This window comes from Camelus bactrianus, chromosome 29 (genome assembly GCF_048773025.1).
Source record: "Camelus bactrianus isolate YW-2024 breed Bactrian camel chromosome 29, ASM4877302v1, whole genome shotgun sequence".
In the NCBI taxonomy this organism is placed as follows: domain Eukaryota; kingdom Metazoa; phylum Chordata; class Mammalia; order Artiodactyla; family Camelidae; genus Camelus; species Camelus bactrianus.
Genome location: NC_133567.1, coordinates 2,271,852 through 2,285,663, shown reverse-complemented (window position 1 = coordinate 2,285,663; position 13,812 = coordinate 2,271,852). Strand labels below are relative to the sequence as shown.

The window sequence follows — 13,812 nt, the reverse complement described above, 5'->3', positions numbered from 1 at the left end:
GTTATAACCATGCCAGATTATTCATTTGGAGTTAAGTTTTCCAAAAAAAAAAAAAAAAAAAAAGCCAGATTAGAAAGCAAACTTAATGGTCCTTGTAAGTTCATTTTGGGTGTAATTTTATTTGTTTAATACACGAGCATTTTCCATGTGCACATCCACCCACTACCACTTCATTAAAGCTACTACCAACCTGAGGAATGTCCAAGGCTATCTCATTTTCTCCAATTTAGACATAATCATTTGCTATTTTCAAGTAACACTATTGAAAAAATACATCAGGTGGAAACACCTTCAGTATAGACCATTAAAATTGATCTCGTTAAGTTCAGAATTACAAATTAAATGCATTGTTTTAATAATCATTAAATTGATACAGATATGATATAAATTGAGACCCACTGAAGTTTGATTCCATGATTTATAGTCTTAACAGACATGTAATATGAGTATACTTGATGTATGTTTTAATATTAAAATATTTGATTTATGGTTTAATATCTATGTTTATTTTGAAATTATAGTTAGAAAAGAGCAAAAAATTACCCTTCTGGGGAAATTCAAATGAGAAATACTTTGAAATATTTTTGTGCAATCATATACTATTTGAAAATACATCACACATAAAATAAATTTTCATACACTCTTTTGTATGACAGCTAAATGTCTGTAGCTGGATAAAACACAACGAAAGAGTTTGAAATAATAACAATGACAGGAAATGAGTTTTTGAAAGTGATATACTTTTTCATTAAAAGTCTTATTTTCAAAGGGCGGTGTTAATTCAGATTAAATTAATGTAAAGTCAAAAACAACTCTCTGTCCCTTACCAGTATCATTCACTTACTCTGGGAAAACTGCTCAGAAGTAAGATAAACACAGGTGCTAAAAGTGCGGTAAGTGAATTCAGCCTAGAAACGGTACTTTGCACACTTGGGGAAGGTAAGATTTAGTTCATATCAGTTGTCATATTTCTGTTTCAATGTTCATTACATTTTCCAAATTTTGAGGTAATTTAAATGACAATGTAGGATGTTTAGAAATACCTGTTTTCAACGGACTACCCCCTAGATAAATATGTTGATATTTATATCAATATTAGGTACATTAGAGATTAGAAAATACATAAACAGATAAAGGAATAGATTAGAACCTAGAAAATGTTGAGGTGCTGTACTGTTAAGGAAAACCAATTTCAAAATAAAAATAATTTAACTGATTAATTCTTACTGTATTTGTCAATTTGCTAGTTTTCTACCTGGATGCCTGTTTCACAATAGGACATGTGTCTTCCTTTATTTCTTTGTCAACTTTAATGGTAGTGGAAATATTGAGAACATGGAAACCACACAAGGTTCTTCATGTAAGTATATTCATGTCCTTGAGTTTTGAAATAGAACTGCAGTGTTCAGTCATTGACTATTGATTTCTGGTAGAGTAAACAAAGGGAAATTATGAAATCCATAAAACAACCAGAAGCTAAAAAGGCATTAAATATTTCACTTTCCGCTTACTATATGCACCTTAAATCCATAGCATAAATATGTAAGGTGCTAATGCAAAAAAGTGCGTTGCTCAGGATGTCAGCTTAGAGACGGTGAGGTCCAGATTAACAAAAAAGGAAAGACAATGAACAGCAGTAAAATACAAATGGAACGACATGATTTTATCTCTATCTCATTTCTAAGCATCCGGAGACTTAAAATGAAATCTTAAATTGAAACCAGCAGGTAGAAATCGCCATGTATTTGCTTCCAAGTGATGTGATAGGCCAGAAGAACGGCAATTAGGAACACCTGAGACTATAGGTAACAATCACAAAAACGTCAACTCCTGTACAACCCTGTGCAACGCTCTGAAACGGACTTGGATGTGGACACTGGGAATCAAGTAACGTTGAAGGTATTTTTCATCTTTCCACTTTTGATATTAAAGTATCTATTTACTGAATTGAGGCTCTATACAGCTAAACTATGGAAACAACGATTCTCAGTCACATTGTTGGATACACGCAGGTCAGCAGGACTGTTGGAAAGTGTGAACTGAGCGAAGGGAAAAGGGAAGAACGAGTCCTCGCCTCGTCGCCCCCGGACTTCCACGTCACAGCGGTGTGACTCACGGGCTGAATATGGACGTTTGTGGCCGGAAAGGAAGGAAGGAAGGGATAATGCCACCGATCAGGTCAGCTCCACTGAAGACCACGCACCCCGAGGCCCGCGACCGGCGGGCGACCCGCGGCCCCCCGCGCCCCCGGCCCGGCGCGAGCGCCCCAGCGGCCGGGCTGCCAGCGCTCGCCCGGGGCCCGTCTGGGCGAGAAAACTTCGCTCGGAAGGAACGAGGCGTCACAAAACCTGCCGATGCTCCTGAGGGACGACAGGCCCTGGGCCGCGGTCGGCAGGCGCAGCAGGTCACCCCGGAACCTCCGCCCCGCGCGGGACGCCCCCGGGCGGGGCCCCCGAACACGGAGGGGGAGCAGGGCCCCCGGCGGCGGGCGGGGCGGGGGGGGGGCGCGGGGCGCGGGGGGCGCGCAGACGGGACCGGCGGCGGGGCTGCGACCGAAGTGCCAGAGACCGGGGAGGCTTCTGGCGCAAAGAGCCCCGGGAGGGGACGAAGCCCCTCGGGCCGGAGACCGGGGGAGCGGGGACGGCGCACAGGGCCGCCGCCTGCTTCAGATTCCGGGTAGAGCAGACGCCAGTTAAAATGAGGAACAGGTTTGAGGTGCGCGGCGGCCAGCGGCCTGGAGAGGTGTCTCAGGGCCCGCGCAGCCGCTGCCACCAGCGGCCGGCCGGTGGACGAGTCGGGGACGCTCACAGGCCCGAGCCCCGCCGCTGGCGCTCGAGGGCCGCGCGCACGCACGTGGGGCCCACACCCTGGACGCCGCAGACTCTCACCTGGATGCGCTCCACCTCCAGGAAGGCCGCTGTCTGGAAGGCTCGTTCCCACTGGGCCAGGTCGGACTCCAGCTCCACGGAGAAGTAGAGGTCCTCCCCGGACTCGGACTGCACGCTGAAGCAGTGTTTCCGCCGGTCCAGCAGGTCGCTGTCCTGGTGGAAGCCTGGAGTTACACGGGCTGCACTCACCTGCCCTCCGGCCGAGCCGGCTGCACACGAACCGCGCGGCCCGGGGCGCGGGGAGCCCCGTCGTGACGCCCCCTCTCTCTGACGTCACCAAGCCTTTGCTGAGATGGTCACGGCAGCCAGTTTCTAGCCCGCAAAGTCTCGGACTGACCCTGGGGCAAGTCCGTAAGCTAGACGTCAGGGTTTCTGGCCTCAGCTCTTACGAGCAAGGGAACTACCAGGAGTGCGTGAGATTTGCCTCTTCCTGGACAGATGGATGGCACCCAATCGCCCTTCCTCCTCACAGAAAGGTGAAGATGATGAAACTAAACAATACTTACTAATGTATCTGCAGATGTTAAGAGAGCCTTCGAAGCATGGCATTTTTAGCTGAGTTGATTTCTATGGCCCTCAAAGTATCATGGAAATATTATTCTACCTGAGACACGAAAAAAATGAATCTACTATGTCTCAGAATTTTTACTGCTTTAAAAAAAAACACACATTTACCTTATTTATGGAACCGTATTTCACTGAGTTAGAAAGACCAACATAGCAATTTCTTGGTTTTACTAGAAGTTTCCCACTGATGCGTTCACACATCTGCCTGTACAGCCATCTCAGAGATGTTAAAAGGGGAAAATAACGCAGCTAAGAATTGATGCCACAAGCTAATTCCACGCAGTATGTCACACAGCGCCTTTGAATCGCATGTGCCGTATACTGAAAACTGCCAGTCACTGATGGCTCTAACCATTTTTTATAGAGAGGTATATAAAGGTATTAAACACCCAAAATGCTAGAAGGAATTCTCTGCTTTGGCAGGTGTTTTCAAAATAATAGCAATTTTACAAAGAATTCCAATTGTCCTTGTTTTTTCTATTTATGTTTAAAATGACTAGAGAAGAGCTAATGAAAGGCAGCCCTTCCTGGGCTCCAGAGTTTCCCTTGACACCCGCTGCCTGTTGATGTTCTGGAAGCTTAAAGGAAGACACATTCTCTCTGTAGTGATGGATTTTCCGAGTCTATCTTAAGGGAGAACACGAAAGCATTGTATCTTTGAAAACGCAGTCCAAGTAAGTAGACCGTGCCGTCCTTTCTAGTAATTTGGAGCTTACAACATCCAGGGAGAGTGACAATGACAGACACTGAATACATAACTAGACAAGTCGATATGTCAGCGGAGACCCCTGTAAAAAGTAAGAATATGGTTTATCCCACAATAGGCTGGGAGGTCAGGGAGATGTCCTTGAGAAAATGCTATGGTTTATTAAATTGGCTTTAATGTTCCTTGTCAGATAAAATTGTTAATATAAAACAATCTGTGTCATTAACACCCAGAAAAGTGTTGCTGTTTTTCCTTCTCACAAAATTGCACATTGTCACAGATCTTAAAGGAACTTCATCTCAGATTTTCTGTTTTCTTGGCAAGTTATTAGCTCTCTCACTCCTGTAAAACCTGATTTACATCTTCTGTGACACGACCCAAGCTCTTGGAGACAGAGCCTCTGTCATCTCTGCAGATAGGACTGCGACACCTCTGACCACCGGTAGCCACTTGTTACCGAATTAACAGCCGCTCCTCGTGGGCAGACTGCCACTGCACCCTACAGTCATCTGGGTGTTCAGGCCTCACGGTTCAAAGAGGGAGACAAATACATAAGAATAATAAACATCTCTCAGACAGTGCTATAGAGGTAAAGTGCTAAGGAAACACAAGGAGTAACACATCATTCTGGAGAGAGAGTGGAGAGGAGAAAGCCTTGTTCTAGGAAGAGACCAGAGGGTCCTCACGGGCTGAGAGACACATGTGAGGGCCGTCGGCCCAGCCTGAATGAGCCCAGGTGCCCCTGCTAGAAATGCACCTGCTGTGAAGACCATGGGGGGCGGTGCTTGAGGGCGGGAGGAGCAGGACACACCCTGACTTGGAGGGAGCAGGGCCAGTGAGGTGGGAGGGCAGAAAGGCAGCAGGCTGGGGTCCACGTTCAGAGGTTCAGTGAAATGTGGCTACAGCTGAGACATTTCAAAGATCTGCTTCGAAAATAGTCATCCAGTTACCGGCTGATGGACACTTAGGTTGGAATACTACTCAGTCATGAAAAAGAAAATAATGCCAAATGCAGCTTTCTAAGTGAAGTAAGCCAGAAAGAGAAAGAAAAATACCATATGATATCACTTATATGTGTAATCTAAAAAAAAAAAAAAAAGACACGAACTTATTTACATAACAGACAGACTCACAGACAGAAAAAGAAAAAACTTATGGTTCCCAGGGAGGAAAGAGCATGGGAAGGGATAAGTTAGGAGTTCAGGATTTGCAAATGCAACTACTATACATAAAATAGATAAACAACAATGTCCTGCTGTACAGCACAGACAAATATATTCAGTAACTTGTAATGGCCTATAATGAAAACGAATATGAAAAGATACATATATATGTATGACCAACTCACTGTGCTGTACACCAGAAAGTAACACAGCATTGTTACTTTAATAAATAAATAAATAATTTAATAAATAAATAAAAAAACAGTAAATAAATAAAAAAGAAACAAAGGCAGAGACATTAGCAGAAATCTGTGCTTAAACCAGAAGAAAAGAGAAAACAGTTGTCCAAGACACTGCTGTCCTCCTGTCTCCGTCTGGTGTCCTCGTCACGGGGCCACAGTGAAGGCGCCCAGCCTCAGATGCGGCCGGGGGCGACCTCAGCTCTCCCGTTTCCGGGACGAGCTGGCCGGAGAAGGCATGGCTTCTGGAATGTCTGCTGTTAATGTTGATACTCAAAAAAGTAAATATATGTGGCTCCCCACGCACTGCGACTTAAACTTGCTGCCTGCACACCTCACCTTCTGTCAGGCTGTGATGTGGCCCCTGCAGACACACCATCTGGGGGATTCTTTATGCTGATTGGCGCGCATGACCCATCAGTGCTGACACAGTGACAGCCAACGTGTCTTGAGCATACCTTTGTGCATTTTTCTCATTTACTACTTTTCCTTCAGAAAGATCCTCTCTAGGTTTTTAGATTTACTCCGAGTCTCCTGCACACTCTGCAGACTGATAACCAAGCGCCGTCCTTCCTGGGCCACACGTCAGCTTAATAAGCAGCCTGACCCAGAAGCCACATGTTGCAAGTATGTTTGCTAATAATGTGCGTAGTTCGTCTAAGGCCAACGGGTATAAATAACTGCAACAAACAAGCAAGACAAACCGTGTCTTTATAATAATTACTGAGCGTGGAGATACTGCCAGCCGTAAATTTTCTATTTTGCTTAAAATGTACAGGACTAAAGGCAGGAAAAGCTGCCCCCAAATTGGTGAGTTGCCCCCACGGCCAGGTTTCCGCGTGTGGTCTCCTCTCTCCACTGAGCTGCGGTGGCTTCACCCAGTGCTCAGTGACGCAGCGAGTCGCTTGTCACACTCTCTTTCAAATACACTTGTCATTGTTTGAATAACAGCTATGGCCTTTCTTCAAGTTAATGGCATGTGTGGGATCAAAAATGAAAATGAAAAAGTAAGGATAAATGTGTTCACATTATTATATTAAATTTAAATTACTCTATGAGCTACATGACTTTAGCACATTTACGTTTGCCACTGCTTCTTCTGCTTGAGCTTATAGCAAATCAGGGAATCACTCGATCTAAGCATGGAGTTATTTAAAAACAAACAGAAATTGTGATTTTTTTAATGAAAAGAGAGGACCAGGCCTAGGACGGATTCTTCAGCTACAAATAATGATTTTCATTCTTCTGCAACTATTCTCATAATTTAAAATGAGGGGAAGGGGGGCTGAGTATCGCTCAGTGGTGGAGCACGTGCTTAGCGTGCACAGGGTCCTGGGTCCAGTCCCTAGTACTTCCATTAAAAAATAGATAAACCTAATTACCTCCCATTGCCAAAAAATAAAAATAAAATAAACTGAGTGGAAAACATACCAACAAAATTAAATCTTGCCAATTAATTTTCAGTGAGACTCTCAGGAATGATTCAGTCTCTAAAGAGACATTAAATGCACACCAAGTTCTGCACAAAAATGGTACTATGATAACACAGTATAGTGCTGTCTTCCATTTTTATACAAATACCATTCTTAACCCTGTTGTGTAGTGAAAATTTTTACATGAATTAACATATTGTTAGGAATATTTTTCCATCATTAGATTTTGTAAAAGATAAAGTTGGGGAAATTACTCAAATTTTATTATAAATCTGGTTCTATACATCCCAGAACAAAAAGGGTATTTGCATCTTATTCAGCCAATATGACCAATGTGGAAAACAGCTTGCATTTCAAATGATATTAGCTCAATAATTATGTAACTTCCCCTCTTCTGTGCTGTGTAGAAATACATCAAAAGCAGGTGAAAGTAAAGTACACGAAGGTATTTCCATTTTTTACAGCTATGGCAGATAACAAGACGTTAAAATTACTTTCCTAGTAAAATGTCATTAAATACCTGCCAGAAAAATTATTTTCCAAGTCATCTAGCCTTTAAGTTATTACTCATATATTCATAAATCATGAGACGTAAATCTCATGATCTGAAAAGTAAAATTTTCAACTTCTGAAAAAAGTAATTGAAAAAAATTTATAACTATTATTTTAAAATTAATTTAAAATAAAACTTAAGATATTTTAGATATTAAAAATCAATTAAAATCAAACCAAGTGAATGCCCTATATATGTAAGTCAATTCATTTTTTTATCTTTGGGATTTTAGTTGCCTTATCTGGGAAAAGAAGAAATAAAACTTTAAATTTCCTCCCTTTTCTCTCCTGGGAAACTGGAGTCCCTGCTATCAATAAACAGGCACAGTGGCAAATGCCAGATACAGTCTCTAAATCAGTCTTAACAGTGATCCATCCACGTCGGCTGTGCTCTTCTCTTTCCTGAGGAGGGAAAGGGGACTCGGACATGTCGGTCGTGTCCCCAGTCGAGAGGCTGCTGGCCCCAGGGACTCGGGTCACACGTGCTGGGGAGTCACCGGCTGAAGCTCAGAAGTCAGCTTTATTTCCACCTCTCCTAGAATCAGTGCCCGCACTTGCCTGAAGCTCTTGCAAAGACGAAATTCGCGGATACGTTTATGTATCACCGTCACTGATGCTGACTGTTGCTGAAAAGCTGGGCTGGGTCAGACTCCAGCGCCCACGCACACGCCAGTACACCCACCCGCAAACACACACACACAGCCCCCTCTGTAACACAGATGTGTGGGACTGCCTACGATGAGGTGCAGGATGAACAAGCAGTCGGAGAGGCTCCGTGTCTATAAAATACCGACCAGCATTCACATTGGAGGTGTACACACTGGCCCGAGTTTCTTTTCCGGGCACGTCTGACCCTTCTGCCGCTCTTGAGGGCTTTTGTGTGCGTGCCTGTACGGGCGTGTTAGTTCTGTCCCAGCACATCATGCGCATGACGAAATGCTCTTGCAGACATTAGCCCATTATCCCTCTGTCTTTACGGCTTGCAGAGGTCAAGTGACTTAAACAAGAACTTATTCTAAAAATTCAGAGATTCTAGAATTTAGGGTGAAATATATTTTTTTAAATACATCTGCCGTTCACAAATTTTTCTGACTATTGGCATGAGAACACATGTTCTAAGGCTAGAATTCTTAGGTTCAGAAATCTATGGTGGGTGTGGCTTAAAGGTAAATTTGGGGTAGACTCCCCAGGCCAGCAGGACCCTAGCACAGGGGTGGTTTAAGAAGACAACACTGTCCCAAGCAGCATCCCACTTGCCACGGAATTTACCTGATTTGGATACAAATATATTTATTAACTGATATCTTAGAGAAAGGCAAGGCTGATTCTTGAGGACTCTCGGACAGGAGAGACAGTGACCCCAGCCGACTCTCTGTCCTGAGCAATGACCCCTTGTTTCAGTCTATCCACACAGCCTGGCTTAAGCTCCTTCATTTGCTTAATATGTGTTAGATTTAGCTTCAGTCAGGGAACTTGGGAAGAAAATTCCTACTTTAAAAAAAGAGGAGAGGGGAGGGTGTAGCTCGGGGGCAGAGTGCCCGCTTAGCACGCAGGGCGTCCTGGGTTCAGTCCCCAGTGCCTCCATTAAAAGTAAATAAACCTAATTACTGCCCCCACCCCAAAATACCCAAGAACTTTTTAAAGCAGAGTTTCAGTGAAGACAACTACCCATGTGAAAAATGCTGGCTACCATCAGGGAAAATGCTCTTCCATGCGGTGTTGTTAGAAAGTATACGGTGTGCACACAAAACACTATTATCAAAAGAAACTTTTATCCTTGTATTTGATTTGCTTTCTTGAGTCCCTGTTTCATACACTTGGATCAGCTTTCACTATCAGTTTGATTGATGTCTGCATTTTCCCTAAGACATTATTATTGAAGCAAACAGAAGCTTCTCTGCTGTAAATTAGCAAAACTAGAACCAGAAAAGCACACAAGCAAGAAACACACGAAACAAGAACATTCACATTAATTTCTCATAATATTATTCAAAGGGAGGACTTTCAGAGCTGCTGACTGAGATGAATGGTTTTAATTAATAGTTGCAAGTTTCATCTTCCAATTCCAATTCTAATATTCTACTTCTGAGGACAATTGCATCACACGGAAACGAGCCCTCAAGCCCACGCTTTGAAACCCCCGGGAAGGGTGGTTTCAGGAGAAAAGGCTGTGCGGTGCGGGGCTGGGGCAGGTGCCACGTGTTTCCCTCAGGGTGAATTTCATGGGGTCGTAACCGGTGGGAGTTGTGGCTGGTCCCATGGTCCTGCCTTTAAGAAAGAATCCAAACAGTCCCACGTTTAAATACATCCAAAGAAGGCAATTTTAGGTTGTAGCCTTCAGTGTTTGGAACGTGAAGATGGTTCTTCCATCTCTGACTATTCCTGTTTTGAAAACGGAATCCCTCACATCGCAGTTTATACTGATTTACTCTTAATCTTTCTTCAGATGTGATTCAAAACAGGTGGTCACCAATTTTGAGAAGTCACCTTTTCTATCCTCGAGGACAAATATCGAGTCACCTCTGAGCTTTCTCTTTATGAAACTAAATGAAGTAAATCATTCCACCTTCCCTCCCAGGCCCCACGCTGTAGCTATTTGATGATCTTAGCATCTCCCTGCGCCGAAGCCGAGCCAGCGTTTCCCGAAGCCCTCAGGTAGTAAAAGACACCCGCTCCCTGGCACGGGCTCGTGCGGGTCTGGCCAACGTGAGCCATAAAAGGAGTTACTGTGTCACTTAACACGACACCTCTGTTTATGGACCCCAGTCTCCTGTATGAGTGCCGTGTCCGGGGAGATGTAGAAAGCGAGGGTCGTTGTGCAATGTGGTGTCTGGCTCGCAAGCATCTCACAAAATGTGTTCAGTTAATCCTGCACAATTTGTCCAACGAAGGGGAGGTGCTAGGGCCAAACAGCTCAGTTAGCTCTCCTGAATATACGTGGTCTGACCTCTGGCCTGGCTTCCGAGGCATCTTCTAAAGAGCAGGTCAGGACAAACCAGATGCCACTTACATCGCAGGCCCATCAGATGCTTTTTTTTCCCCTAGTGTTACTTCTTTTAAACAAAAACAAACAACTTATAAGCATGGAAACATCTTGGAGCAGAGTTCAAGGTTGCAGGTACCCACGGCTGCCTCTGAAAGTGTTTTATCCTGGCCTATCCGTGCCTGGAGGGGGTATTCAGCTGACGTTCAACCAAGGAGGACTGCCCACCGGCTGCGCCAGGCACTGCTCGGGTGGGGGGACGTCTCTCTGAGCCAGTCAGGTGGCACCTTTGTCCCCGGGAGGCTGGTCTGGAGAGGGTGAGAGGAGTCACAGCACAAACAAGGCGCCACGTCACGGCAACAAGGCCGGTGTCAGCAACGCCTGCTAACTCAGGGACGCCAGCCCCAGGGGACACTGCCATTTATACAGAATGAGAAAAGGGCGGCAAGGGAGGTGACAGGTGAGCAGAGGCAGGAGCAAAGGATTCCAGGAATCTGGGGGGGCGGTGACACAGAGAAGCCGGGGCTGGTGTGAGCGGAGGGGGATGGAGGGGCCAGAGCCAGTGGGCGGGCAGGTGGCCCGAGGCTGCAGCAGGTGGTGGGCGGAGGGCTGGGCAGGCGGGGTGGTCCAGGTCACAGCACCCGGCAGGCACCCTTGGGGCTTTACTTGGCGTGGCGCTGGCTCGCAGCCGGAGAGCTTCCTTGTTCACAGATGACAAGTGAGAGTAGGTGTGTGTTATTCAATGTCTGAAAATATTTCTCTCCAGGCCGTATAACCCAGGTGAAAATTTCCCCAGAGCAACTAAGAGGCCGATGGCAAGTTTTATGTGGGAAGGTAAGAAGTGTTGCTTGGCTGTGATTTGGGCAGAGTGCTGACCACCGGGCACTGCCGGGCTCTTGTGACAGCAGCGGAAAGTGCCAAGGGTTTTCTAGAGGCAGTTTAGATAAACGCATCCAGCGTCTTGAATATATTCAAACATTTTCTGCCCGGGATTTCCAAATCTCAGAATTCAGACTAAAGGAAATAACTTGGAGGTTACACAAGAGTTTTTCAATTCTTCGCTGTTCTTTTTCCTGGGCCCCTTAACCACACACGGTGTCACCCTAATAAAACGCCAGCTCGCTGAAAGCAGGGTGCCTCCACCTCTGTCTCCAGTCACACACTGCTTAGCAGAGGCCCTGGAATACAGCAACACTCAAGTGTCTGCGCAATAAATCAGAGAACGATGCTGCGATATATCTGACAGGGGGGTGTCTAAAGGCAAAATTAAGAGACTGGCTAAAAAGATGGCCAAACGATGGGATAGGTAAAACCTACCACAAAGTCATAATTTTGGGGGAAGAATATTATTTGACATAACAAAATCTCAAAGCATATTTTTACATGAAAAAGCAGATTTAAACCATATATATTTTTTCTTTTGTCTTTATCTTGTGTTTTCTTTCATATCCACGTATCGTTTGTTTCCATGAACTACCTATGAGCCCAGGACCCCTACTGGCTGAAGAAAAGCAGTTAAAATGACCACCACTTGTTGATCATACCTTGAGAATCTTGCACATAATCTCATAAACTGAAAATGTTTTCTCCGCCCGGGTCCAGTCCCACGTGGTCACCTTTAAAAAGATGAGAAACTCATGTGCCATTTGTTTTAGAAAGACAGCCCCTCTTTTTGTCTTTTCTTATATAGCACGGAACACCCATGAGACTTTCGCACGCGCACCACACAGACTCTGAGCTGCGAGGTTTCCGCACACAAACCCCGGGACGGCGTTTCCACCCCCGCCCAGGTTTCACCTCCACGTCTCTTCCCATTTCAGCAAGGATTTCACGTGATGCGCAACAATTTCTGCCCCCGACTGTGTCGATGCATTTTAGATAGTGCGTGTGTCCTCTACATGTAAATACCGAGTGTGTGTGTTTCACATGTGGAACTTTTTTCCTGCTTCCCACCAGTGACACACAGACTCCCAGATGCCACGGCAGCCCCGGCTGTGACTTTAAAGGGAGACCAGGAGCCCTCCTGCCCCTGGACATGGCGACACGCCGAGCGCCACGAGCTGCTTCCTTACTTGTGTTTAGCACCTATTTGCCTGATTGGTCATAAGAAACTATTCAGAGTGGGAAAATCAGGAACTTGTGAAAGAGACAAATCCTTATGTCTCTTTCCTGTCTTCCAGGTGCGTTGAGCTTTGTGTAAACAAAGACGTTCAAAACTGCTTCAAGTCTAACTTGATACTTCAAGGTCGTATGTGTTACTAGACTTGTGAGTGAGCGGTGTGACATTTAATATTTATACTCAGTAAACGTTAATTGAGACTCGACTCTGCGTAAGGTGCATGTCCCCAAAGCACGACCGCCGGCGAGCGGCTACCCACGCCCAGCTCGCGCACAGCCGCGGGACCAGACGCAGGACGAGGCCGCCTGTCAGAGCCCTGCTGACCGACTGGGGCAGGCCGTGCTCTGTGGACAAATGTGCGAGGCCTGCCCGTCACGGCGGCCTAAGCAGAAAGGCCTGCTAGGTTTTCCCAGGTTGTGAAGTTAATGTTTAACGCCAGCAAGATGCTCTCAGAAGCATCTGCATCTTTTTTCTAGCTTTCTCTGTATCTTAGCTTTGAAATACATGGGCACATGCCATTTGCTGTTGTGGACCTGAGGCCGCTGTGCTGCGACGACGCGGAGACGATGAAGAATGCCGGACAGGAACACTTACTGGAGGTGCCAGGAACCGGTAGAGGCACGAGCCCCTCAGGGCGAGGAACGCCGGTGAGTACGCGCGGTCCTGGATGGGGTCCGGCTCCCGGGCCTCGCACCAGCCCATGCAGACGACCTGCAGGGGCACAGGCACACACAGTGCGTTACACGCGTGCACGCAGGCACCTGCCAGGTGGCTTCTGTGTGCTCTTCACGTCCCGTGGTGTTCGACTTTCCTCATAAAACTGTCAGATTAATTGGCACAAAAGGTGCGTGAACCAGATCGACCTTCAGTAAGTGAATGTGAACCACTCTAAGAGTCTGTGTGTTTCCGTCGGTGTTTATCAACCACACACACACGCGTTGCCTTCCAGAACCAATGGCCGGACTGTGAACTGATTTCTCATGAGAAACAACGAAAGCCAGAACGTCATGGAACGTAGACTTCAATGCACAAAATGAGGACAAACCTAGCATTCCAGGCACCGCAGAACTTCCGTTTCCCCGGGATTTCCTAGCACTAACCCAGATCGAGGGTGACTTTGTGCACATATATTTACACTGATGGGTTAAGCCCAGAAGTTACA

General features: G+C 45.8%; 1 protein-coding gene across 2 annotated transcripts in view; it reads right to left on the bottom strand.

The window, feature by feature from the left end:
- SNTG1 (syntrophin gamma 1) overlaps positions 1 to 13,812 on the bottom strand; it is a 117,388-nt gene that overhangs the window by 19,215 nt on the left and 84,361 nt on the right. For both annotated transcript variants that reach the window (XM_010970710.3, XM_074354882.1), the window contains exons 12-14: positions 13,245 to 13,361; positions 12,076 to 12,147; positions 2,889 to 3,041 (exon numbers count right to left, since the gene is read on the bottom strand). In XM_010970710.3, the coding sequence (XP_010969012.1) occupies positions 2,889 to 3,041; positions 12,076 to 12,147; positions 13,245 to 13,361 (342 nt within the window). The remainder of the gene's footprint in view (positions 1 to 2,888; positions 3,042 to 12,075; positions 12,148 to 13,244; positions 13,362 to 13,812) is intronic.